Source organism: Scyliorhinus canicula, chromosome 4 (assembly GCF_902713615.1).
Source record: "Scyliorhinus canicula chromosome 4, sScyCan1.1, whole genome shotgun sequence".
Classification (NCBI taxonomy): Eukaryota; Metazoa; Chordata; class Chondrichthyes; order Carcharhiniformes; family Scyliorhinidae; genus Scyliorhinus; species Scyliorhinus canicula.
This window is the reverse complement of record NC_052149.1, coordinates 148,703,031-148,730,915: the sequence shown is the minus strand read 5'-3', so window position 1 is coordinate 148,730,915 and position 27,885 is coordinate 148,703,031. Positions and strand designations below refer to the sequence as shown.

The 27,885-nt window shown below is 41.9% G+C and overlaps 1 protein-coding gene across 1 annotated transcript; it reads left to right on the top strand.

The window, feature by feature from the left end:
• Positions 1 to 833: 833 nt before the first annotated feature.
• hspa9 (heat shock protein 9) lies at positions 834 to 25,331 on the top strand. Its single transcript, XM_038795330.1, has 17 exons — positions 834 to 1,125; positions 6,283 to 6,341; positions 6,857 to 6,944; positions 11,245 to 11,426; positions 11,529 to 11,653; positions 12,005 to 12,078; positions 12,860 to 12,966; positions 16,978 to 17,140; positions 19,353 to 19,445; positions 20,343 to 20,552; positions 20,846 to 21,073; positions 21,269 to 21,373; positions 22,232 to 22,349; positions 22,631 to 22,725; positions 23,081 to 23,173; positions 23,298 to 23,438; positions 24,175 to 25,331. Exons 1-17 carry the CDS (start codon positions 1,075 to 1,077, stop codon positions 24,247 to 24,249), a joined length of 2,007 nt encoding a protein of 668 aa, XP_038651258.1. The 5' UTR covers positions 834 to 1,074; the 3' UTR covers positions 24,250 to 25,331.
• The last annotated feature ends 2,554 nt before the right edge of the window (positions 25,332 to 27,885 follow it).

Genomic DNA, 27,885 nt, shown 5'->3' with positions numbered 1-27,885 from the left:
AAGTGTTTGTCACTTCTTTTCAGAGGAAACGTTTCGGCTGTTGAAAGAGAAAAGGTGGGTGAAAATCCATTTGCATATGAGTCACTAGGGTCAGTTATTAATTTACCGCTGACTCCAAATGAGGGGATGCTACATCTGACCTGTGACAACACATTAAAAACACACCAAAAGTCCATGAGGTTGTCTGTATTCTAGAGCAGCGTCTCCAAAGAATATTGAGTACTGAGTAAAATAAACATTTTGTTCGTATTGCACGAGGTTGGATTTTCCGTTCTCACAAACATGAAGACAGTGCAAAGAATCGGCTGAATCACAGCCGGCACTACAGGAAGAGACAACTTTAAGTGACCCAATTTTATATTTTGGCATTAGGGAGGAGGCACTGAAAGGCTGTTAGCCTGCAATAAAAATGTCAACACCAGACAGATTCACCTCGTATTTGTGTTCATCCATTACTTACATCAATGCATTTGTGTGCATTGACAAACGGGCTGACCTCTGACCTTAGCTGCTGTCTGACGAAAGTCTTTGCAACGCACTGACCTCGTGTAACCTTCACGCATCAGGACCCAAACCTGAGGATGCCCATTGAGGGCCAGCATCGTTTGGACAAAAGCGAGCACATATAGCATTCTATTCCTCATCACTTTCCTTGAATACCGAACTGATTCATTTAATTGTTGCTCCTGGCCGATTCGAGGCGGTGATTAAGTAAAAACCCTTCTCCTCAGGCACGGTGTAGATGAGAGCATTCGGGGTCCTTCTTTGACGGCCGCCTCCGACGGCGAAGCACGTGCAGCTGGCGGAAATTTCCAGAAGCATCGCGAGCGGCAGCGGCAGCGGCAGCGGCAGCCCAGAGTCCCCACCCGGAGCCGCGATCGGCAGCGCTGGCCCAGAGTCCTCACCCGGAGCCGCGAGAGACTGCGCCGACTCAGAGTCGCCCTGAGCCGCGAGAGACAGCGCCGACTCGAGAGTACCCACCCGGAGCCGAATCCTGAGCGGACCGCCTCTGCCCGGCCCCAGAGCCGCCCGGACCCTCATTGCGTACGGACCACCTAGCAACCCGCCATCGCCATGTTCTACCTGGTGCGCTCGGCCTCTCGGCGCCTGGCCGCCGCCGGTAGGGTAAGTGAGGAGATAGGCAGGGTATTGCTGCCGCCTGGGGAGGGGAGTGGCTTGAGGGTGATGTGAGTACCGAGACCCCCGGGCTGCAGGCTAGGCCTGCCTGTTGCTCCGGCCTGGTATCCTCTCGATGGAGGCGGTGGATCCCGGCCCCAGAGCCCCGCTGACCTTTAGCATGTTCCTCGGATGGGAGGCTCCGGGGTGCAGGCCGGGCTGACAGCTCCTGGCCACACTCCTGCTTCGCTGCTGTCTTCAATCCAGTGAAATCCCATATGGAGTGGCAAGATTCCGGCATTATTCCTCCGGGTGGCATAGCACCACCACCACCCACCCAAAAATCATAGAATCCGTACAGTGCAGGAAGAGGCTATGTCGCCCATCGAGCCTGTACCGACTATTTGAAAGACCGCCAGATAAAAGCAAATTACTGCGGATGCTGGAATCTGAAACCAAAAAAGAAAATGCTGAAAAGTCTTAGCAGGTCTGGCAGTAAGGAGAGAAAAGAGTTAACGTTTTGAGTCCAGACGACCCAGCTTTGACAAAGGTCATCTGGACTCGAACTTTAGCTCTTTTCTCACCTTCCAGATGCTGCCAGATCTGCTGAGATTTTACAGCAGTTTCTCTTGATTTGAAAGACCACCCTACACAGACCCAATCCCTGCCCTATCCCAGTAACCCCACCCAACCTTTGGACACATTGCGCCAATTTAGCATGGCCAGTCCACCTAACCTGCACATCTTTGGACTGTGGGAGGAAACTGGAGCACCCTTGGAAACCTAATCAGACACTGGGAGAGAATGTGCAAACACCTCACGGACTGTCAGCCAAGGCTAGAATTAAACCCTGGCACTGAGGCAGCAGTGCCAACCACTCCACTGTGCCACCGTGCTGTCCAATGGGAGGATAGGAGATTGAATAGCGATTTACTAGAGTTACTTAAAAATAAATGCAATCATTATTTTTTTCTGGTGGGAGAATCCAGGACAAGGAACAAATATTTTAATATTTATAGCCAGACCATTTTGTCTGAAATCAGGAAGTATTTAGTTATCCAGGGATGTGTAAATCTGGAACTCGGGATCCCCTGCCCCTCGGAAGCTGAGCATTCTGGCCGTAAGTTGAAATGTGCAAGACTGAGCTCATTGTTAAGTCAGTATACTGAGCAACGTGCAACAAAAGTTGGGAAGCGGCTGTAATCTGATGTAACAAACTTTGAGGGCTCGAAGATCTATTCTCATTCATAAATTCCTCATGTATTAGTATGGCACCTCTTTACCTCCCAGGAGCTGGGTTCAAATGTGGCCCAAACTAAAGTGTTATGTCTATTGCTTAATTGTTTAGGTCCAAACTGAAGTGAATTTGAGTAGATCCATCTTGAGCCTTATTGGCACAGTTGGGGAAAAAAAAACACAATTAGGCAATCGCTATAACTAAATTGACAATCGCACAGACAAAGGCAGCTATTTACATTGTTGTGGACTTGAGTCTCAGATGCACATGTTCAAAATTTGCAGTTTTTAAAATTATAGGGACGTGTGCATTATTGGCAAGGCCAGCATTTGTTGTCCATCCAAATTGGCCTTGAACTGAGTGGCTTGCTTGGTCATTTCAGGGGGCAGTTACATGTCAACTACATTGTTGTGGGTCTGCATTCACATGTCGGGCAGACGGTGAGGATGACAGATATCCTAAAGGGCATTAGTGCACTAAATGGGCTTTTATAGCAATCCCTGACAGCTTCTTCATCACCATGGCAGAGACTAACTTTTCAATTTCCGATTCTTATTAAGTCAATTTAAATTCCACCAGTCACCATGGTCTCTGGATTACTAGTCCAGTGACATGACTGCTATGCCATCATCTTTTCCCCATGACCTTGATTGATGAGCTCTCCTGTGTCATTCTCAGCCTTTTGACTTAGACAAAGACAGCCACCTCACTGCCTTCTGCTACCTCGCTCTTCTTGAGCTGAGTGGGTCTGCCCTCATTTGCTTTCACTCCTACCTGTTCACTCGTATCTCGGGTACCCTTGTATAATTTTATTGTGCATGTTGAAGCCAGATGGGCTATATTGCCAGATCTATGGATGAGCTGTTTAATTAGTCTTACTCCTGCTATACTCCAGCCACTCATTTTTCAGTTTGTAAATATCCAATTTTTTTCCAGAAGTTACTAATCAAACTGCTTTCCTTTTTTTAAAAAATATAATTTTTATTGGAATTTTTTACAGAAAATATAAAACATAACGACAAACAATGAAATGCAACAAAATAACCCATAATAACTGTACCACCCCCAGACCGTATCGACGCATGTATCCCATCCCCCACCCCCCAACCCCAATGAACAACAGAAGAACTTAAAAATAAATTTAAATTAAATAAACAAACATAGTCATCGTCTGCCCCCCCCACCCCACCTTTTCCCTCCACCTTCCCCCCTCCCCCCCCCCCCCCCCCCCGGGTTGCTGCTGCTACTGTCCCCGTACCCTATCGTTGAGCCAGAAAGTCGAGAAAAGGTTGCCACCGCCTAAAGAACCCTTGTACCGACCCTCTCAGGGCGAATTTGACCTTCTCTAGCTTAATGAAACCCGCCATGTCATTGATCCAGGTCTCCACGCTTGGGGGCCTCGCATCCTTCCATTGTAGCAAGATCCTTCGCCGGGCTACTAGGGACGCAAAGGCCAGCACACCGGCCTCTTTCGCCTCCTGCACTCCCGGCTCCACCCCAACCCCAAAATTCGCGAGTCCCCATCCTGGCTTGACCCTGGATCCCACCACCCTTGACACCGTCCTCGCCACCCCCTTCCAGAACTCCTCCAGCGCCGGGCATGCCCAGAACATATCCTGACTCTTTCAGATAGTGCATTACTAATCCTCATAACTCACTGCATTAAAAAAAACCTCACCTACACTCTGGTTCTTTTGTCAATTAACATAAAACTCAGTCTTGTGGTTACTGGTGAAAACATTTTCTCTCAATCCTAATCATTTTAAGCACCTTTATTAAATCTCCCCTGAACCTATGCTGTAAGGAAAAAATTCTATATTCTCGAATTTCTCCATTGAACTGAGGTCCTTCAGTATTGATATCATTTTGATTGACCTGATCTGCACTCCCAAAGTTCTGACATCCTCAAAATGTGATGGCCAGAATTGGTCAAGTGTCCCATTTGTATAAAGTCAAGTGTCCCATTTTTAACCATTTTCTCCTTCCACCTGCAAATTCATGTGACCCCTCTGGTCCCTCTCGACTTATGCTCCCTTTTAAAATTGAACGATTTGGTTGGTATCGCATCTCATTCCTCCCAAAATTCTGCTGTAGCACATTTCTCCAATAATAATTTCTCTTGTCCTAGTTCTGTGGCCTCTTAAGCTCCCAAAACATATCAGTCTTTGAACTCTACAAAGTCCACTGCTTTGCTCCAGATTCCAATTATTTGTCCGAGACTTAGCTTCTGACTTCATCATAAAAAATCATTTGCCTTCATCTCTATCTCCTGTATCTACCTCCTCCTTGGTCCACCTCACCAAACCCTAACCCTGACCTGATGATTCTAATGGTCTCCTGGTTGCACTTTACCGCGTGCATCAATTTCCACTAATCCAACTCCCTGCCCCCAGCATCTCTAAGGAAAGCTACTTCAACTAGTGGTTAATCAATGACTAAGAGTACGTAAATTTAAAGCCTTCAATAAGCAATGGAAGAAGTACGTTTTTTTTTGTTTTGGAGGCAGTTGTTACGATTGAGATGACCCAAAACTGCTGGAAGCAGATTTGAGAAAGGAAGTAGATAAACATTTTGGTAAAATAAAAATTGGGAAGAGTATGCAAATGCATGAATAGCACTTTCCGAGAACTAGACTGGATATGACCTGAGAATGATTTCAGTCTCCTGGATATATTGCCTACAATTCTGGAGTTGTGATATTGAATTTTAAAGATGAAAAAGCTCCATGCTTTTTTGAGATGCTCCTAGATGTCTGCTTTTTCTAGCTCACTAATCATAGGTACTATAACTTAAAATACTCTCCATCCTCTATGCGGCTAGAATGTGGATAATGTGTCTGTGCTTAATGATGGAGCCGAGCTAAAGTGGAATAGAGTTAGCAAAGCTGCTATACTGGTGGTTTCGTATCGTTGTCTGGCAAAATAACATTTTCTGGAGTCCAAATGAAATGAAAATCGCTTATTGCCACAAGTGGGCTTCAAATGAAGTTACTGTGAAAAGCCCCTAGTCGCCACATTCCAGCGCCTGTTCGGGGAGGCTGGTACGGGAATTGAACCGTACTGCTGGCCTGCCTGGGTCTGCTTTCAAACCCAGCGATTTAGCCCTGTGCTAAACCAGCCCCTTGGTTATGGTGGTTAAATTGTTGATCTTAATTTGCATTAATTGCATTTCTGCTGTAACTAGTATGAAGCCAGATTGGCGAGGGAGGTGGTCTGGCAATGTATAACCTGGCAATGTATTCCTGAGTTATACTACATTTATCATTCATTTTTATAGACTGCAGAATAACTGCTCTCCCAAGTATTTTGGGGTCGCTTTTTGAAGAGGTCTTGAATACAGTCAGTCCTCGACTTTATAATGAATGCTACTTGCAACGTTAGAAATTGACACCCTGTTTTGACTTTACAACGCTGCGTCAGTGAGCACGTTCAGCCATTCATACGTGCGCATCAGTGTTCTGCGTCTTGACTCAAACACACAGTTGCTGTTCCAGTGCATTTTTACTTGGTGAATCTTTGTGTTTTCAAAGTTTTTCTTAAAATTGCCTTATTGCTCTACAGTATTACCTTTTAATAATTGATTTGTACAAAATTCTGGGTTATTTTGGTGAAAATAGGGTGTCAGATCTTGGATCATGATCCAATCCCCGATTTATAACATTATTATGGGGAAATTGGTTCCGATTTGTGCTGCTTTGACTTAAGATGAATTTTTTTTTTTGAAGAATCAATAGTTTTGTAAGTCTGGGAATATCTGTAATTCATTAGTTGCTCCTTTGCACCCTGGTTACAGCAATATCATTGGGCACAAAATGAATGGTGAAATTTGTAGTTTAATCCACTTACTAGAAAGGCTTAATTAGTCTCTGCAATAAAATGAAAAGGTGCAAATGATGGAAAAGTGTTAACACCAAGATATTTATTTTGCAGGGTCATTGGAACGGACTGAGCCAGGATGTACTTCGATCATTGGCAAGACGCAATTATGCGTGAGTTTTATTGCAATTGATCTTGTTACTTACTGCCTTCTCGTGACTAGTGCTTTTAGAAGCTTAATCACATTTTGTAATTCTAGTTTAATGTTACATTTATTCTCATCAATTTAAAACAGTGTTGAACAGATTTTGGCTGTGGTGGTGAATGTTTATTTCTTGGTTATAAGTGAGCATGCGCAATAGTATCCTTGGGCTTCAGCCACTAATCTTTGGTCAACAACTTGTAGCCTTGAATCACAGTCACCTGTTTGGTGATATCAAGAAAGTGTATCAAGAATAGTATGATCACTATACCATCTGCAGTAGTGCATCTTAATTTGTCGCCACCTGTGTTATTAAGTGACTGGAAGATGATCTTCAACTGTAATTATGTATGGTCAATTCTCATTCATAACTGGACATCAGTTTACTACCTACTTCAAGTTATGGTTTAGAATGAATCGTGTGTTCTAACCATTAAATAATTCAATGCAAGTTCAGGTCAATATTTGTGCTTTTGTATTTCTCAGGTCTGAAGCCATTAAGGGTGCTGTTATTGGAATTGATCTGGGCACCACCAATTCCTGTGTTGCAGTGATGGAAGGCAAGCAAGCAAAGGTGGGTTCTAGCTAATCTACACCCTCAGAAGTGAAGCACTGGATATACTCAGCAGACGGCACTAGTTACAATGAAAGATCATCGGTCTGAAATGTTACCTCTGGTTCTTTCTCAACAGATTCTGCTAGATCTGCTGAGTATTTCTAGAAGGTTCTGTTTTTCTAATCAAGCATGCCATAGGTTTTGTGGACGAAGGGTTGATAAGGTCAAGGGGGGGAGTTGAGGAAATGTAGAATGAAACATGGGGAGAGCCATGAATTGAAAAAAGATGGAAGAAACAAGGGTTTGAATCTGGAGTGGAGGATGTACCAGAAATGCCGGAAATTTGTTGAGTGGATGACTACCTTTTCTCAAACCAGAGAATGCCCGTTGCCGCTCCCTGCTGCAGCAAAGCATTGCACTTCCCTCAATTCTCTGCATAAATAGACATTCCTAACTAATAGCTTTAAATCAATAAGCTATTAGATCTCATTTTAATTTTCTTTCTTCTTGTGAAAATATTCACAGTATCTTTTGTTTCATGATTGTGGTTGCACACTCTGTCATCATCCTGGTGAATTTTATTTTACTTTACAATTTGAAGACCCACTTTCAAAGGTGCCCAAATCAGCACCAAGTACTCTGATAGTAGCCTAACTATCACCATCCACAGATCTGACATTACCTCTTATTCTGATAGTCTGAGCCCTTATTTCTGAATGCAAATGCTTTTGGTTTTAGGTTTGTGATCTCTTTGAGATTTCAGGGAATTCAAACTCCTAGATCTCAGTTCAACCCTGCCATTGGGATCATGCATTTGCCCAATCCTCCTTTCCCCATGTTAAGTTGTGTCCCCAACCTATCTGCTGGTAAGGTAACCTATTGTTATCTCCTTGAAATCATTTGTAGGGCGTCTTGATGTTTACCAGCTCCAACACTTTTCCCAACTCCCCATGCCTATTACAGATAGCCAGACGGTTAAATAGTAAATAAAGGAGAGAAACAGTCCAGCCAGCCCAGTTTAATGTTTATGCTTCACTTAAGCCTCCCATCTTTTCGCACATAAATATACCATTGTAGTTATATTTCTTTTCCTCAGATTTTTGAGTAGCTTTCCCTTAAATGTGTCTATACTATTCACTTAAACCACTCCTTGAAGTAGTAATTTCTTTATTCTGTGAACACTTTGTGTTCCCCAAACCTTCTCCTGATGTGGCCCCACTTTACCTCAGATGTCGTCTGCTCCCAGAGTGAAATTTTGAGGGGGGGGTTGAAAAAAGCAAAGACCTGTCTTTTTACGAACTGTGTGCAGCAGCAACAGACCTCTGAGAAGAGAGGGTAAAGCTAGGTACGTGAACAAAAGAAAACATTTAAAGGGACCTCAGCTTTTGACAGGCGTAGAATTTACAGTGCAGAAGGAGGCCATTTGGCCCATCAAGTTTGCACGGGCCCTTGGAAGGAGCACCTCCACTTAAGCCCCACACCTCCGCCCTATCCCAGTAACCCCACGTAACCTTTTTTGGACGCTAAGGGCAATTTAGCCTGGCTAATCCACCTAACCTGCACATCTTTGGACTGTGGGACGAAACCAGAGCACCCGGAGGAACCCCATGCAGACTCCGCATAGATAGTGACCTAAGCCGGGAATCGATCCTGGGACCCTGGTGCTGTGAAGCAACAGTGCTAATCGCTGTGCTATCGAGCTGTCAAAATTGTTTAAGCAGCACATCTGCCGTCTCTGCCTCCGAGCTGATTACCCACTGTTTGGGAACCCCTGCTTTGGGTAAATAATCTCTGGACTTCTTGAATATTATGTATTGATGAATTGTGCACCTTTCAACAAGAGAAAATATTCTCCCTTGTATCTACTTTATTATATCAATCCCATTAATACATTTTCAACACCTATTAGGCCACCCCTCATCCTTCAAGAGAAAAGAGATCCTGCCATCTGTTGATTCCTTCCTGTATATCCACACATTATTATTATTGTTGTAAATCTCCTCTACCCTCTCTTGTGCCTCTATTATTTTTGCAGTATTGTGTACAGAGCTGCTTTGTATTCTTATATGATCTTGCCAAGGTTTGTTGCAGACATAGCATAATGCCTCACAGAATAGGACACTGGGGTCTAGTCTTTATTTACTTTGCATGTATAACCAACAACTACACTTTGAGCTGATTCCTATGAACACAGGTGAGTCTCCAATTAATTTCCACTAACTACAATCAGCCCCAAAATTACAGTGCCCCATTAATGCCACCAAGTTTCAGCTTTTTTACTTGCCACGCCAAAGTCTAAATAATCTATTTGTTTCAGTATCAGAAGCATACAAGCACTGGCTATTGGAATGCTGCCTCCAGCTCCTCTCTAATGTGAATAATACCTATTAATGCCAGCGCTAGTTTTCCTGACAGTCATCAAACTTTCATACTATAATGCTACATAGTTTTGTAATGAGCCTCCTGTGAGGACCATATTTATCAAATGTTCCCCCATAATGTAAATGTCGTCTCTCCCCAGCCCCCCCGGGTATTGTACTGTCCTGTTACCTGTCCAGCCATAGAGGCTCAAAGTTTTTACAGCACGGAGGGAGGCCCATTGTGTCCATGCTCGCCATCAAGGACCTATTTGTTCTGATCCCATTTTCCAGCCCTTAGATGCTATGGCATTTCACGTGCTTATCTCAATACTTCTTAAATGTTGTGAGGGTTCTTACCTCTACCATCCTTTCAGGTCGTGAGTTCCATATTTCCAACCACCCTCCAATCCCCGCTAAACCTCCTGACCTTACTATAAACTTTTGTTCCCTAGTTATTGACCCCTCCACGAAGGGAAAATGTTCTTCCTGTCCACCCTATCTATGCCCCTCATAATTTTATACACCTCCATCAGGTTCCCCCTCTGCTCCAAGGAAAACAACCCCAGGCTACCCAGTCTCTTTTGATAGCTGAAACACTCCAGCCATCCTGGTGACTCCTCTGCATCGTCTCTAGAGCAATCACTTCCTTCCTTTTATCAAAAATATGTTAAGTAGGTGACCTATGATTAGCTTCAAACCTGTTCTGCCGCTTATTGATTAGCATATACATTTCTAAATGCGTCCTCATTTTGTTTGAATTTGGATTTATGGAGCGGAAGGTGGATGGTAGTGGAGTTGGTTGCCAACGGAGAAATAAATTTAAAATTGGTCCTGCTCTTTAGACTTAGCATTCTATGTACATTGAAGCTTGCATTGTGCAGACTTGAGGCTGCAGAAGATGCTGGTGTTTAGTGGAAAGTGGCAGGCATAAGATACTTAAATGTTTAGTAATTGAATGTAGATGTAAGGCATTCAGGCAGGATATCAACCAAAACATTGGTATCTTTGCAGGTGGAGGGCTAGAGAATGGATACATTGATATTTGTGAGGGTGTCTGTATACGAGTTTTGATGTGGGAAATATATAATTGAATGAGTTGGAGAGGTCTGACATGAAGAAAGAGAGACCGAGTAAAGTATTAAAGAAATGCAAAGATGGAAGCTGGAATTCCAGTGAGTAAGATTTGTACAATGCACAGACATGCATTTCTTTTCTCTGTTCAATTCCTGGAATATCAGTGAATGGTTTATTTAACATTTCTTGTACAAGGACCTCAGTTGTTGGCATGTTTTGGTGATGCCACATTTTGGTTCTCTATGCAAATGGTGTTTAAACGATGGATGTATCATTATTTGCAGACATAAGCTGTTTCACTCCATAAATTTAAGCATTAGTTGAAAATGTTAATGCTCAGAGCAATCCTTAGTGTTTCAGAGCTAGGCAAAATTTACATTCAGATGATGTCTGTACATCGTTTGTCAGTTTATGAATTATAGTTCGTTCTTAAACAGAATAGAACATTTTTAAACATTTTCCAATTAAGGAGCAATTTAGTGTGTCAATCCACCTACCCTGCACATCTTTGGGTTGTGGGGGTGAGACCCACGCAGACGAGGGGAGAATTTGCAAACTCCACACGGACAGTGACCTGGGGACGGGATCAAACCCAGGTCCTAGGCGCCGAGGCAGCAGTGGGACTGGATTGAACCAGGGTCCTCGGCGCCATGATGCAACAATGTTAACCACTGTGCCACCCCCTTAATGGGAAAAAATAATCTTCTACGCAACCTAGTGCCTGCTATGATAAACATTTACTTGCATTGTTGAACTGAGTTTGTCTTGCTGACATTTCTGTTTTTAAGATCCTGACCTGCACTAAATGATTTTGTAGTGGCTGGGTGTCATGCATGTGTTCCTATTGCTTAGATATTTTTCATAACTGTTGCATTGTGTTCCAGGTACTTGAAAATGCAGAAGGTGCCAGAACAACTCCTTCTGTAGTTGCTTTTACGGTAGATGGTGAACGTTTAGTTGGGATGCCAGCGAAAAGACAATCTGTAACCAACCCTAAGAACACTTTATATGCCACAAAGCGCTTAATTGGGCGACGTTTTGATGACTCTGAAGTACAGAAAGATATGTAAGTTTAACATTTAAGCAAATTATTATTTAAAATAAAACTTCAAGATTAATGTTTTGATTCTCCTACAGTGAAAATTCATTTTATTTTTATAATGTGCAGGAAAAATGTGCCATATACAATTGTGCGTGCCTCTAATGGTGATGCTTGGGTGGAAGCTCATGGGAAGGTGTACTCTCCAAGCCAAGTTGGGGCATTTGTCCTGATGAAGATGAAGGAAACAGCAGGTAGGAACAATAATGGCACAAGACAGCTTTGAACTTTTTCAAGTTAAGAGCTTTCTAGGTGTTTACTAAATTCAAGTTAAAGATTTTGAAGTTTTTATTCAAATTAGTTACATTTTTCCAGATATTAGTGCCATCAGTGGGTATGATTAATCTGTGTTAACTACATGACTAATAATACCATTGGTCCATGCTACCTCCATCAGGAATCAATTTAATCATACATTCTCAGTCAAACGTTTTAGGGATGTGAAATCTGTTCTGAGGCCTGGTTTGTATGTGCAATATTACTAAAGTGGATATGGATTCAATTCTTTTGCATTTAATGTTTCTGACATCAATTTCTGTTTGTAGAAAGTTACTTGGGACAGTCGGCAAAGAATGCTGTTGTTACAGTTCCTGCATATTTCAATGACTCCCAGCGACAGGTAAAAGCAAAAGTTGTACAAGTAATTTGTTAATTTGGTGGTTTTTGACCTTGATACATTTACAGTCTGTAATTTTATCGTTGCTAAGAAATCAGCTTTGGCTAAGTTCTGTTGTGGCCTGAACTGACTTCAGAGGGAAGTAATAAGAACCTGTGTTTCTGGCAGGGAGCCGTTGCTATGCTCCATTAGTGTGAATACATCCTTTATGGTGTCTTTCCATTATTGCATTGCTACAGTATTGGAACAACTACTGTAAATTGAGACCGTAAATATTGGTGGCTCTTTATGCCAGTGTGAAAGGAAATTAAAATTACGGTATTACAGTAGCAACAATGACCTATTGGATTTGTTTATTGTCATGTGTACCAAGGTACAGTAAAAAGTATTTTTCTGCGAGCAGCTCAAACAGATCATTTAGTACATGAAAATTTAAAAAAACACATATAAAAGGGCAACATGAGATACACAATGCAAATATATAGACACCGGCATCGGGTGAACCATACAGTGTAGTATTAACCAGGTCAGTCCATAAGAGGGTCGTTTAGGAGCCTGGTAACAGCAGGGAAAAAGCTGTTTTTGATCTGTTTGTGTGTGTTCTCAGACTTTTGTACCTCCTGCCCAAAGGGACAATTCTGCATGAAAGTGCCGGTTGTACCATGTTCAGCTCATTCCACGTTTACACTATATTGCTTTATTACTTCCAACAGTAAAACTGCACCAAAACAAAATATGATGTTGTTTACATCTTAAAACTTACTGTGATGCTGTGTCCATCTAGGCTACAAAGATGCTGGGACAGATTGCTGGGTTGAATGTTCTACGCGTCATCAATGAGCCCACAGCAGCTGCTTTAGCATATGGATTAGACAAGTCTGAAGACAAAGTGTATGTAAAGAGTAAAACTTCAAATTCATGAACATTTTTTAGGTTCTTGCTCGATACCAGTCCTTATTGCAAACTTTCAAAATGCATGTATCAGCTATTAATAAAAGCTGCTGCAAGTGGTGGATAAACTTGTAGTGTTGCACTTGTATAGCCGCTGCCTACAGTATGATAATGATAACGTGGTTAGTAGAGAAGAGTCTTTAGATCTTTTAACCGTAGACTAGTGCAGAACATTTGTCCATTGTATGTCAGGTGGTAGAACTTGGCTTCAGACCAGTGATTTCTGAAACACTAAAGAGGAAATTTCTGAATGGCTTTGTGAACTGATAACTGCACATCTGGAGGGTCATCCTGTTGATCAGAGCTGATGCAGTGAGTTTAAAACGTAGGCAAAATGTTAGATTATTTGTGGTTAGATGAGGTGCTCCAATCTTTGTGATACTCTCAATTTACAAATGGGAAAGATGTAAATAGTTCTTTTTCAAATTGTACCTTGAATGTTGAGCCAAGTGGCTAATGACCTGTTTGATTTAATGTAAATTGTGGAAAAGAGAGTCTTCACATTTGTGATGGCTAGATGTATGTTGTTTGTATAGACTCCACAAAATGCCCAAAGTATTGACAGCAAATTGAATTAGAGATAATCTGGTGGAAAACACTAGTAATTGGTTGAGATGTAGGTGAGTGATTATGGGTGTCTTCCCTGATTTGTGTGGGCCTCACCTTGTAACATACAGATCATGATTTAAATGAAGGAATAGAAGGTTGTAAATCCCAAGCTTGCATATAACATTAAGCTGAAAGTTGCAAAAGAAAATAGCCTGAGTGGGAAACAGATGGAGTTCACCATGAATAAAGGTTCACTTTAGATGAGAAGGGCAAATCTAAATACTTTCTTAATGTTGAGTGTCCAATAACTGTGGAGGAACAAGATGATTTAGGCCCTAGCACTGTCAGTGAGGTGGGAATGTGCAGATTCCAAGGTTGATAACAGTTTAAAAACAGTGCAACTCAATGAACTGAAGACAGACCTTAAGGGATGCATGCCTTCAGGTCACGATGAGAAATGGGGAGGTGTCTGTGCTGCAATTATGTTCACACTTGACCACCTGACTCTATTCATAGAACATTACAGCGCAATACAGGCCCTTCGGCCCTCGATGTTGCGCCGTCCTGTGAAACCCCTATAAAGTCCCATCTACACTATTCCCTTATCGTCCATATGCCTATCCAATGACCATTTGAATGCATTTAGTGTTGGCGAGTCCACTACTGTTGCAGGACAGGGCATTCCACGCCCTTACTACTCTCTGAGTAAAGAACCTACCTCTGACATCTGTCCTATATCTATCTCCCCTCAATTTAAAGCTATGTCCCCCTCGTGCTGGACATCACCATCCGAGGAAAAGGCTCTCGATGCCCACCCTATCTAATCCTCTGATCATCTTGTATGCCTCCATTAAGTCACCTCTTAACCCTCTTCTCTCTAATGAAAACAGCCTCAAGTCCTTCAGCCTTTCCTCATATGATCTTCCCTCCATACCAGGCAACATCCTTGTAAATCTCCTCTGTACCCTTTCCAATGCTTCCATATCCTTCCTATAATGCGGCGACCAGAACTGCACGCATACTCCAAATGCGGCCGCACCAGAGTTTTGTACAACTGCACCATGACCTCATGGCTCCGAAACTCAATTCCTCTACCAATAAAAGCTAACACACCGTATGCCTTCTTAACAACCCTCTCAACCTGGGTGGCAACTTTCAGGGATCTATGGACATGGACACTGAGATCTCTCTGCTCGTCCACACTACCAAGAATCTTACCATTAGCCCAGTACTCTGTCTTCCTGTTACTCCTTCCAAAATGAATCACCTCACACTTTTCTGCATTAAACTCCATTTTCCACCTCTCAGCCCAGCTCTGCAGCTTATCTATGTCCCTCCTGTAACCTGTAACATCCTTCCCCACAACTCCACCGACTTTAGTGTCATCTGCAAATTTACTCACCCATCCTTCTACGCCCTCCTCCAGGTCATTTATAAAAATGACAAACAGCAGCGGCCCCAAAACAGATGCTTGTGGTACACCACTAGTAACTGGACACCAGTCTGAACATTTCCTATCAACCACCACCCTTTGTCTTCTATCAGCTAGCCAATTTCTGATCCAAACTGCTAAATAACCCTGAATCCCATGCCTCTGTATTTTCTGCAATAGCCTACCGTGGGGAACCTTATCAAACGCTTTACTGAAATCCATATACACCACATCAACTGCTTTACCCTCATCCACCTGTTTGGTCACCTTCTCAAAGAACTAATGAGGTTTGTGAGGCACGAACCTACCCTTCACAAAACCATGTTGACTATCTCTAATCAAATTATTTCTTTCCAGATGATTACACATCCTATCTCTTATAAACCTTTCCAAGACTTTGCCCACAACAAGTAAGGCTCTCGATTCGTCCCTGAATTACTGCTGTAGCCAGCATCGAAAGATGCAAAGACTCTTGCATAAATTGATAAATGGTCAGATTAAATTGGACGCTTCTACTCTGCTGACCGGAAAATTTGGGCTTATATTTCAGTTTGTACAGCACCTATTCTAATAATATGTTAATTATATTATTATGCTACCTCGGTGAATGGCATTTTTTAATTAACTGTTTTGAGCACATAAATAGGGGTCATGTGAGTAGAGAGGACCGTCGAGACAGATTAAAGCCAATAAAGTCTCATGATAAAGAAAAGCTTTGTGTCTTGGTTTCAACTTCACAAATCCGCTTGGATCCTTTGTCAGTTTTAGGCACCAAGTCTCAGGAACGGTGGAATGGTCTTGGAAGTGGGGGCAGTGTAGATTAAGCAGAATGATACCGGGGCTTGAAAGTGTTAAATTAGGGGGACATTTCCTTGAGTTTAGAAGGTTGAGAGATTGTTTTGAGGCATTTAAAATGAGTAGAGCAAATACAGAGAAACTATTCCCTGTGGTGCTGGACTCCAGAACAAGGAACTTAACCAGAACTGCCAGGATTGGGGTACTTTTCTTGACAAAAGAGAAGGGCGAGTGGTGATTAATGGAGGTCTTTATCAAATGTATGATGTGATGAATTTGATACGGTAGATGTCAAAAAATGTTGATTTCACTTTTGGAGCAGTCCAAAACTAGGGACCATAAATATCAGTTGGTTTCTGATTAATCCAGTAAAAGAAATTGGACAAAACGTCTTTATTCAGTTATTGGCAGATATAATTTAGGCCAGTGAATATTCTAAATTTCCTTTGTGTACAGAGTGTTTATTTGGATGCCTGTAAATTTGTTAGCATGGCACATGCACAAATGAGAATCATGTTCCTCTACTTGTCATCCACACGCCCTCGGTTGCACATCCGTGCAGCTTAGGAGGAACATCGGTTGAGGCAAATGGCATCAGTGCATTTATAGGCAAACCAGATATGTACATGAAAGAGAAACGACGAGCAGAATCTGTTGATTGGCATATGAGGTGGTTCGTGTGGTACCCCAGCAGCAACTTTGACCTATTGAGCCAACTCTCTCTGTGCAAGTGAGGGTATAACACAATTGAAGCTGAACTTTTAGGAATTAAATTGGAATGCACTTTTTCCCCCCCCCCCCCCAAAATGACTGATTAAAAATCTAGGGCTAGGTCCCCCAAATAGCTGTGGATAGGCACGTTTTCAAGACTGGAATGTATAGAATTTTATTAGATGAGAGTAGCAAGGATAGGAGCAGAGTTGGGTAAATGGAGTTGAGGTACCCATCAGCCAAAATCTTAATAACCTGGCCTAATCTGTTCACAATAGTTGTAATTTGAAGAGAAGAACCTGTTTTAAAAAGCATAATCGCTACATTTCCCATTCTAACTGTATCCTTCACCCAAGTTTAAGTGGTGCTCAAAGTTCCAGTTGAATTGTGTATAGTAAAATTGTAAACAAATAACTGGTATTGAGAACCTTTCATTGGGCTTGTTTGGTTTCTTGCTTCTGCAGCATTGCTGTCTATGATCTGGGTGGTGGTACCTTTGACATATCTGTGCTCGAGATTCAGAAAGGAGTCTTTGAAGTAAAGTCCACAAATGGGGATACCTTCTTGGGAGGTGAGGACTTCGACCAGGCCTTACTCAAACACATAATCAAGGAATTCAAGAGAGAGGTTAGTATTAGCAAAAGCTTAGTATTTTAAAACTTATTGGGGAAGGGATTATGTTTTAAATTGAGTTAGGTTTTCTTTTTATAATTTCACCAAGACAAAATGTAACTTGTATTATAATTATTTTAAAGTTTCTTGTCTAAGTGAGCCACGAGGCCTGATAATCCTGAGACAATTTGGCCATCTTTTTGCCTATGCGCAGTTTAATTTGCTTGAAAAGTGCCCCAGGCATCTACTCCTCCCCAGAACTTTTCCCATCCCTCCCTGTAAAAGAAAGTTTAATTGTATTGCATATTTTTAAAATAGATTTTATTGAAGGTTTCATATTTAACAAATATTAACTGAACTACAACATAGAACAGTACAGCACAGAACAGGCCCTTCGGCCCTCAATGTTGCGCCGAGCCATGATCACCCTCCTCAAACCCACGTATCCACCCTATACCCGTAACCCAACAACCCCCCCCCCCCCCCCCTTAACCTTACTTTTTTAGGACACTACGGGCAATTTAGCATGGCCAATCCACCTAACCCGCACATCTTTGGACTGTGGGAGGAAACCGGAGCACCCGGAGGAAACCCACGCACACGGGGAGGACGTGCAGACTCCACACAGACAGTGACCCAGCCGGGAATCGAACCTGGGACCCTGGAGCTGTGAAGCATTTATGCTAACCACCATGCTACCCTGATGCCCGTAAACACAACAACTGCGAAAAATATTCGAACACGGTACACTTGTCGCATTAACACGAGAAATTAGCGCGATATAAAAATACCCAACAAGAGCTCATCCAAATCTGCCCCCCCCCCCCCCCCCCCCCCATTAACTCTTGAATGATAATTAACTCTTTGAAGCATGAGATAAATAGCTGCCACCTAAGGTAGAATCCCTCCTCCGATCCCCTGACAGTGTACTTGACCTTCTCCAGGTATAAAAAGTCCATAAGACCATACAACCAGGCAAGGCACTGGGTGGATGCTCCTCATCCCACAGAACTCGCCTTCGGGCTATCGGTGAGGCAAAGCTGAGCACATCCGCCCTCGCCCCAGTGAGTCCGACGCCCCAAAAATGGTCACCAATGGACAAGGTTCCAGATCAATGTTGAGAACCGCTGACATGGTCAAAAGCTCACCATCTTTGGACAAAACCAGAAAATGTGGGTATGGCGGGCCCACAAAAACACTTCCCACCTGTCCTCCACACCATCGAAGAACCCGCTAATCCTACTTTTGGTTAGAAGAGCTCTATGAACCACCTTGAGTTGGATGAGACTGGGCCACACGCAGGATGATGTGGAATTTTCTCATAGAATTTACAGTGCAGAAGGAGGCCATTCGGCCCATCGAGTCTGCACCGGCTCTTGGAAAGAGCACCCTACCCAAGGTCAACACCCCACCCAACACGAAGGGCAATTTTGGACACTAAGGGCAATTTATCATGGCCAATCCACCTAACCTGCACATCTTTGGACTGTGGGAGGAAACCGGAGCACCCGGAGGAAACCCACGCACACACGGGGAGGATGTGCAGACTCCACACAGACAGTGACCCAAGCCGGAATCGAACCTGGGACCCTGGGGCTGTGAAGCCATTGTGCTATCCACAATGCTACCATGCTGCCCTACAGAAGGCCTCATTCCACACATCCTCGTGTAAGATGGGTCCCAACTCCTCCCATTTCGCCTTTACCCGATCAAGCGGCAAAGATTCCAGTGAGGTTGTCCACTCATAGATGTTTGAAATCCTCCCCTCAGCCCAGTTCTTGCAAACCGTAAGATTTTGTCCAACAGGGAAGGCTGTGGCGCAAAGAGAAACACAGAGTTGCACATTTCAAAATATTGAAATGGGTGTCACTAACTTGTTCACTCTAGCAAAGAACGATATAGCAAGAAAAATAGTACGGCATTGGAATAAAAATAGAAACCTCAGCAGAATGTACTATTTATTGCTGAATAACCTATCACTTCATGGACCTGTGCAAGTATTTGAAAGCTAGTTTAGCACTACATTTAACTTCTTGTGCTTATCACCCACCATAGTTTAATCATGGAGCCCTGCCTTCTCAACCTTGCCCCTCGCCTGAGTTATGATCGTCAGGTTAAACCACCACCAGTTAGCTCTCCCCCCTCAAAGTGGAAAGCAGCCTATGGTCATTTGGGACTATGGCGATTTTACCTTAGTTTATTCTTAAGGGTCTTATTTAATTTTTAGTCAGGTGTGGACCTCACCAAGGACAACATGGCACTGCAGCGAGTGAGAGAAGCATCAGAGAAAGCCAAGTGCGAGCTGTCTTCATCCCTTCAGGTCAGAACACATTTTCCATGGTAATAATTGCATTGACGTTCATCATGGAAGCAAATTTTTTCATCTCCTTTTCCTCGTTTTTCAAAGAACTATATAAAGGATGTGTTATTTGTAAAAGGGTGGCTGATAATTATTCAGCTTCTCAGATGTATAAGTTACTGAACCATTTTTCTGTTTATGTGAAATAATTTTGGGAACTCATTTGCAGGGTTTAAAATGCAAAGGAGGGAGGTAAATATCTTTAAACTAGAGGCTACTGGAAACTTGAATGCTAACATTGGTGCCCCTGTCCTTCTCCAGTTAAAGGATGAATTACCTTGGAAATAGAAATCTATATCTACATATTTGTATTCTTTTTGTCGTTCTTTTTTTTTTTACTGGCCTTTTCTATGCATATTTAAAAGTATTTACTGGGTATAATTTTATGCATACCTTCAATGCTTCGGTCCCCCTTCATTCCCCAGGCCTGAATTACAAATCTGACCTTGAATGCTGAGGATTATTTTTTTCATTGTTGAGTTTGTGTTTCCTATTTTCAAGTAAGTTGTGGACAGTCTCCAAAACTAATTCATTCTGGATACGAGTACGTAGCACAAAACTGTTAATTTTATTATTAATTGCCACTCTTACTTGGGGAATTTGCAGTGTGATATGTATGAGAAATGTAACATGTCAACCAAATGGGGTTGGCTCTTCAGATTTTGGGTAGAGACAGAATAGATACAAGTGTTGGTTGCTATTTCATCAATAATATCTTCAGTTCATGTATCTCATTTGTCATAATTTATCACTTAATGCCTGCATGAAGGTTCTCCAAAGGTCGATTGTTCTAGTCGTGCGTCTGTGAGCGCATGTGTTCTGTTCATAGTGCTGAATGTTTCTCTTGTATTTTATCAGACCGACATTAACCTTCCATATTTGACAATGGATGCCTCTGGACCAAAACATCTGAACATCAAAATTTCTCGTGCTCAGCTTGAGAACATTGTTGCCGATCTCATTAAAAGGACCATTAATCCCTGTCAGAAAGCCTTACAGGATGCAGAGGTCAGCAAAAGTGACATTGGCGAGGTCATCCTCGTGGGAGGAATGACCAGAATGCCAAAGGTAAGTGACTTTAAGATATTTGGGACAGTTTAGGAGAGTTCATGCATAGTTTAGCAAGAACGTTGATCTTCAAGTGATGCAAATTGGAGTGAAAGCAAGTCAAGCATAGAACTTTAAGCTGTACTTTGTTTAAATTGATCTCACTAGGTTTACAATAGTGTCAGGACTGGAATTCGCTGCCTTAATTTGTATAAATATTTTGGCCTGACCATAGATCACATTCTCATGCAAACACAGTAAATAATTTTATTTTGTGATTTTTATCCTGTACCATGCCTTGTTCATTTCTCCAGGTCCAGGCAACTGTTCAAGAACTCTTTGGTCGTTCCCCAAGTAAGTCAGTGAACCCAGATGAAGCTGTTGCTGTTGGTGCTGCTATTCAAGGTGGTGTACTTGCTGGTGATGTCACAGATGTCCTGCTGCTTGATGTTACACCCCTGTCACTAGGTATTGAGACCCTGGGTGGTGTTTTCACCAAACTCATCGGCAGGAATACTACAATTCCAACAAAGAAAGGCCAGGTATAAATGTTAAGCAATTTTAATAGGGTTATCACATAAATTGTGTTCTCTAATCAATAATAATATTTTGAAGTTGACATTCTTGATAATTATACCAACTTTGGTGCCAAATATGTTTTTAAAACTCTGGCTTTAATATGTCGAACACCCAGTTATGCATATGACTGATACGTTAGCTGCTTGTGTGAATGGCAGGTCTTTTCTACGGCCGCTGACGGACAGACGCAGGTTGAGATCAAAGTGTTCCAGGGAGAGCGGGAAATGGCAGCTGACAACAAGCTACTTGGACAGTTTACATTGGTGAGTTCTGTTGAGATCCATCAAGCCTGCCTTGACTGCACAGTAGCTTTTGAAGTCGGGAATTTGATCCATATTTCAACACCTCGGTTCTGAAAACTGCAAATGAGGCTAAATAGTTTAAAATACCAACCAGAGCACGTGGTTTCACTCCACTTTGCACAGCGTTTTGAAAATATTTGTTGAAATACCCAGTAATCGCGCAACAGATTTACAACTGAATCCAGATTTACTTCTATGCAAACATTTGGGTGGTTTGTTCCAAAAATGCAGTATAATTCTCAGACGTCAGTTACAATTGCAGCATTACCAGAGGTTTGAATGCATGAGAATCAGACATGTATACTACCCTATACTGACAATTTCTTTGCACAGAAATGCACAAAATGAAGAAAATGAGATGTTCCTACATGCCAGCTAAATATTTTTAGGCCAGCCAAACTTTTCTTCTCAGATATTAAGAGATATGGGGAAACAGCAGCTTTTTAAATTATTTCACGTGATGTAGGCAACACTGGCTGGGCCAGCTTTTGTTGCCTATTTCTAATTGTCCTTGAGAAAGTAATGGTCAGCCACCTTCTTGAAACGCTGCAGTCCATGTGGTATACACACATAGTGCTGTTGGGGTCTCGGTGACTGAAGGAACGCAGTATATTGCTATGTCAGTATAGGGTGTGGTTTGATGGGGAACTTGCAGGTGATGTTCCCATGCATCTGCCACCCTTGTCCTTCTAAGTCATGGAGGTTACAGCTTTGGAAGGTGCTATTGAATGAGAAATGGTTTTGGGGTGTTAGGATTAGTCACCCCATATTTGCTTGATTTACAGTTAAGTGGGCTGACTTTATTGTTCCTTTTGATAGGTTGGGATGCCACCAGCTCCCCGTGGAGTTCCACAGATTGAAGTTACATTTGATATTGATGCCAACGGTATTGTCCATGTTTCTGCAAGGGACAAAGGCACAGGTCGTGAGCAGCAGAGTAAGTATTGACTCGGATTGTCATGGTTACCAGCACATTTAGTAAGCACCACTTAAACTCATGCTCATTTGATATTGATAGTTTACAAAGAAGGGATTTCTCTTCAGCAAAGGAATGTTGATATAAAACCTATTAATTTTGTTGTGTGGAGTCTTGTCATGTATAGAATATAAGAAAAGAAAATTGAGAAGAGACCGTGGCGTACTCTATTGTCTTAAGTGAATCTTGGTTGGATAAATGATTGTTTGCACTTAAGTTTTGAAACTTATTTTCAATTCCAGTTGTCATCCAATCATCTGGTGGGTTGAGCAAGGATGATATTGAGAACATGATCAAAAATGCAGAAAAATATGCTGAAACAGACCGGAGGAAGAAGGTATAACATCAGTATTATTAGTGGGCGTGTGGAAAGAAAGAGATTTGAAGATGGTCATGAACAATTTGAGGCCGACATTTTGTATAAAGTGACTGTATTTAATTTATATTCTTAAGATCACTAAATTGCAGAATCTTGGCAACAGCTCTACATTATTTAAATTTGGAGAGGCAATTGTGCAGTTATCTGTCCTGTAATTAAAGTTGATATTAATTGTGAACACTTTTGGTAACTAAAGAAATGAGTGTTTAAAGCACCCTACTTACTGTACCTTGCATCAAAATTGTAACCTAATTGGAGGCTAGAGCAGGTGTTCTGTACAAACAGATTGATAAATTATGTTGTCTCCCCACAGGAAACTGTTGAAGCTGTAAACACTGCTGAAGGAATTATTCATGACACGGAGTCCAAAATGGAAGAGTTCAAGGATCAGCTTCCAAAAGAGGAGGTATGAGTTTGGGATTGTAGACTGCAAAGTGAATTAAATTTCAGAACAAAATTCATTATTGTGTTCAAAACTGATACTTTGATGTGAAAGTCATTTTCCTTTTGTTTGGTTTTGTTTAAACCAGTGTGACAAATTGAGAGAGGAGATCACAAAAGTAAAGGAGCTGTTGGCTCGAAAGGATTCAGAGACTGGCGAAACCATCAAAGCAGCAGCATCCAATCTACAGCAGGCCTCACTGAAGCTCTTTGAGATAGCTTACAAAAAGGTGAAGTGTTAATAGTTATCAGGTCAAAAGAATGTTTAGCAAAAAAAAGTAGAATGTTTACTAGCCAGCTATAGTCTAGTAATTCTTGTACATACATTCCATTTTTTAAAAAGGTATGGGCCCATAACTTACCAGGGTGGAAACACCGGTAAATTACAACTCTGGACGGGCTTACCTTTACTGGAATTCCAAAGCCCCTGTCTCACGGACCTTCCTCCCTCAGGCTGGGTGAGACAGGAAGAGGGAAGCACACCCACTGGTTGCATCAGCATGGTGTGAATGGAATGGAGTGAGGAAACACCGCCCCTTTTTACTGCAGTAGCCAGGCCTGGGGTAGGGAGGAGGGGGTGTTCCATGTGGGGCCATTTCTGGGTCTTTTAAAATAGTTATTCACTTAGAAGTGCCTTTTCTTTCGTTCTAGCTCTTTCGTAGTAACTGAGGATAAAACTTGCCGAACCATCCAAAGTTAGCGATTTAAATTGGTTTGTTGGACGGTTCCCAACCCAGCACAATTGTCCAGGGGTAGTTAACCTTTCTGGATAATTGTGAGGTAAACCCTTACCTGGAAACCTCCAGAGTGATTTTCCCCATGCGTCATACACCCGCAAATGTGACCTTGGTGAGGTGGCAAGTTATGGTCCGTTATAAGCAGCTGACCAACTTCAATCTTAACCATAAATTTGAAATTAAACTTGGAGAATGCATGATGATAAAGTGCTTTATTGTTGATCTTCAGATGGCATCTGAGCGGGAGAGTTCAGGCAGCACGGACAGTGGCGAAAGTGGAGACAAAAAGGAGGAGAAGCAATAAAATGCCTCAAAGTAATTGTTTTAATGAACTGGCAGAAAGCTAACAAGCTTGGGAGTGGCCGAGTCAAGAGAATTATTCTCCTGAGCGAATTTGCACGACAGTCATTCTCGAACTGTATTTTTGCAGTATCCTATACATAGTTTCTCTTTATAAATTCCAAGTATCAGCGTTGAGTCTATGTTTTAACAAGTCTTGTCAGATTTGTTGCCATTCATGTAACGTAATTCACCTTGTGTAATTGCTGATAAGAGCTAGACTTTATGGTAGAAGAAATAAACTTAAGGTTTGCAGCCAATTTTGATTGTAATTTTCAGTATATGATGAATTTCTTTTCCGTTTGAGGAGATCACATTGAAGTATAGTAATTAATTTAATTTATCTCTTGTCTTCACACAAACACAGATGGCAAAAAAGCTTTAGAAACATTATCCAAGAATTCTGGCCTTTCTGGAGTGGGTGAATTCCTGTGTAAAGCAGATTTTTTGGTGACTTCAATTCCAACTGCAAAACGGCTGTCAGCATTTATTTTGCCACTAAATATATAGCTAGTCAGATTTTGGCAGGGACTTGTACAGAAAAGATGAAAAGAATGGCTGTAAATGTCTGAAACACAATGAAACTGCAAATGTAGTCAGCACCTGAAAATATCACAATATGGCAGCACCTTTTTCTGTTCATTACTGGTTATCAGATTAACTGGAGGATGCTGGTGGGAGATGGCACTGATTTAATGGATGTTTAAATCTTGAGCTGCAGTCTCGGCAAGCTGTGACGGATAGCTATCTAATTGCTGCACTGAAATGGTGAAGGCGAAAACTTCCAAGTAGTTTTGAGTTTATGGATCCCATCAGTAAGCTGCATATATCTTTGAAGTTCTTGATGCATTCTGCAGTACAATATTCTTGGAATTTACTTCATTTTCATTCTGATTCATATAAATGATGTTGAGTCTGGAGGGGAGAGGATCACTCCTCTGGCTGTCCTGCTTCATTTAATGGAGTTGTGAAATTTAAACTAAATTTCCCACAGCGGTCTCAGCCTTGTGATTTTCTTTTTTAAATAAAACTTAAACGTGAAATGCCCGACCAGTCTTTTATGACCTTTTTCGTATTTGTTTTGATTTAAACTTGGGTTTCTTGATTTTGTGGTTGAAATGGAGATGGTTTACTAATTTATATGATATTAGTCTTTAGTTTCCCTGTCTCAAAATCTCGTTACCTTCAATGGCATTTGGTAGACCAGTAGATCACCAAATTGTGCTGACGTATGCTTGCGTATCACACCTAGAAGTCACTATGATGGACAGAAATGGCAACGCCTCCTGTGGGCAAACATGCTGGTGGCAACAGCTGTCGACTTGAAAGCAATAACGTACAATGACACTCAGTATCTTCATGTGTGGCACTTGTGACAAAACCTGCCCCTCAAGGATTGACCTCTTCAACCACCAACAAATCTGCACCCATATGAAAACATCCCATCTGAAACCAGCTGTTTGCTGCATGTCCATCATTTGTAGATGGAAGGTGCTGGAAAAGTTTTGTGCATGTTTGTTGTGCCATTTCAAAATACATTATAATTCCATTGGACTGAAATTGGCATCTGGCTGAAATCAGCACTTGTAACCAAATAACAATTCAACTAACTTTGAACAAATGGCATTCTTTCAATTGGTAGAGGATGAAACCAAAACCACCATTCTTTCAATTGCTGGAGGATGAAACAAAAATCAGCAATTGTATTTTTTATATTCCCTGCCATGTAATGAGTGGGAGGAAGTGACCAATTAAGTTGTTATTTTATAACCCTGGTTTAAGAAGTGACTTACACTGGAAAATATATTTTGGTACTACTTAGAGCACAAGAAATGCAATGTAAGTGCCTGTAAAAATATTTCTGGCTGAGATGTCTATAAAGTTCCAAAATATTACAAATCACTAATTGATCCACCATTTTTCTACCGTCGCCTAGTTCTAGTCCTCAAATCACTGGAACAGTATGTTTCTACTGTCGCATTTTGTCAAAGGTTTTGAACACTTACCAATATTTAGCAATATTTCATAGAATTTACAGTGCAGAAGGAGGCCATTCGGCCCATCGCGTCTGCACCGGCTCTTGGAAAGAGCACCCTATCCAACCCCACACCTCCACCCTATCCCCATAATTCAGTAACCCCACCCAACTAAGGGCAATTTTGGACACTTAAGGGCAATTTAGCATGGCCAATCCACCTAACCCGCACATCTTTGGACTGAGGGAGGAAACCGGAGCACCCGGGGGAAACCCACGCACACACGGGGAGAACGTGCAGACTCCGCACAGACAGTGACCCAAGCCGGGAATCGAGCCTGGGACCCTGGAGCTGTGAAGCAATTGTGCTATCCACAATGCTACCGTGCTGCCCACAACATTGAATCATTACTTTTCTTGGTATTTTCCAGGGAGACTTGTCATGTAAGATAATATTTTTTAAATATCCCAGAATGTACTTAAAAATTATTGCTGACAATTCTAGGAATGTGTTAAATGTTCCGATTTGCAAAAAAAAGTTTCCACTGTTAACGTTTTCTCAAACAATCTTCGATAGCTTCGGTGGGTTCATCACTTGTGAGACAGTTGAACTTTGCAAGAAACAAAAGATGATTGAATCGGGCATTGTACGGTTAAACATACTGGGAAACAATGACTAGTGGGAGAAAAGACTGCAAGATATTTTGGACCAATCACAAAGGCAGAAATCAACCAAGGCATGCAGAGGGAACACTACCAGGACGGCTAGTTGTTATATAGTCAAAGGATAGAAGTGAGGGGGGCAGCACGGTGGTTCAGTGGTTAGCACTGCTGCCTCACGGTACCGAGGTCCAGGTTCGATCCCAGCCCTGGGTCACTCCGTCTGGAGTTTGCATGTTCTCCGTGTTTGCATGGATTTTGCCCCCGCAACCTGAATGATGTGCAGTGTAGGTGGATTGACCATGCTAAATTGCCCCTTAATTGGAAAAATAAATTGGGTATTCTAAATTTTTTAAGAAAGGATAGTAGCGAGAACCTGTAATAACACTTCCCCCATGGGGAACAAGACCGAGGTCCTGAACCTGTATCAACACTCCCTGAGGGAACAAGAAAGATCTAATTGACCTGCAGTCAACCTAGACTGGTTGACCATTTTCTACGATTGCTTTTGAAAATATGTTTTGAGCTTTTTCTTAATTTGCAGTTATATTGTGCAATTTTTCACTTCAGGTGTTGCACAACATTGAAGATAGAAAAGTGAAGGAGGTAATAAACTGGGTAGGATAAAATCCCATCTCCCAATGGTTTGCATCTGTACTAAAAGCTGAGAGATTGCATATTTAATTTTTTTTTGAAAAGGAATAATGCTAGAAAACACTGGAGAACAGTTAGTCCTATATTTTCAAATGAGAATGGTGTGTCAGCCAACGTGAGCGGACGATAATGGAATCTCTAATCTGTAATAGTTAATCAAAAATGTAAAAAATCATCTACGAACTGAATGTTCAGTAGCATATTTAAAAAGGAGTGGATCCAAAATTGTGCATACTAAGCCAACTGCGCCAGTCACAGCAATGTAGGATGAAAATGGATCCACACAGGATAACCAGTAGTGTCTTGGACTAG

Bases quoted from the DNA above. Each gene is read 5' to 3' on its own strand.
- hspa9 (XM_038795330.1), top strand. From the start codon at position 1,075: ATGTTCTACCTGGTGCGCTCGGCCTCTCGGCGCCTGGCCGCCGCCGGT. The intron at 6,945-11,244 runs GTGGGTTCTAGC...ATTGTGTTCCAG, and splicing joins TGGAAGGCAAGCAAGCAAAG to GTACTTGAAAATGCAGAAGG. The intron at 23,439-24,174 runs GTGAAGTGTTAA...GTTGATCTTCAG, and splicing joins TTGAGATAGCTTACAAAAAG to ATGGCATCTGAGCGGGAGAG.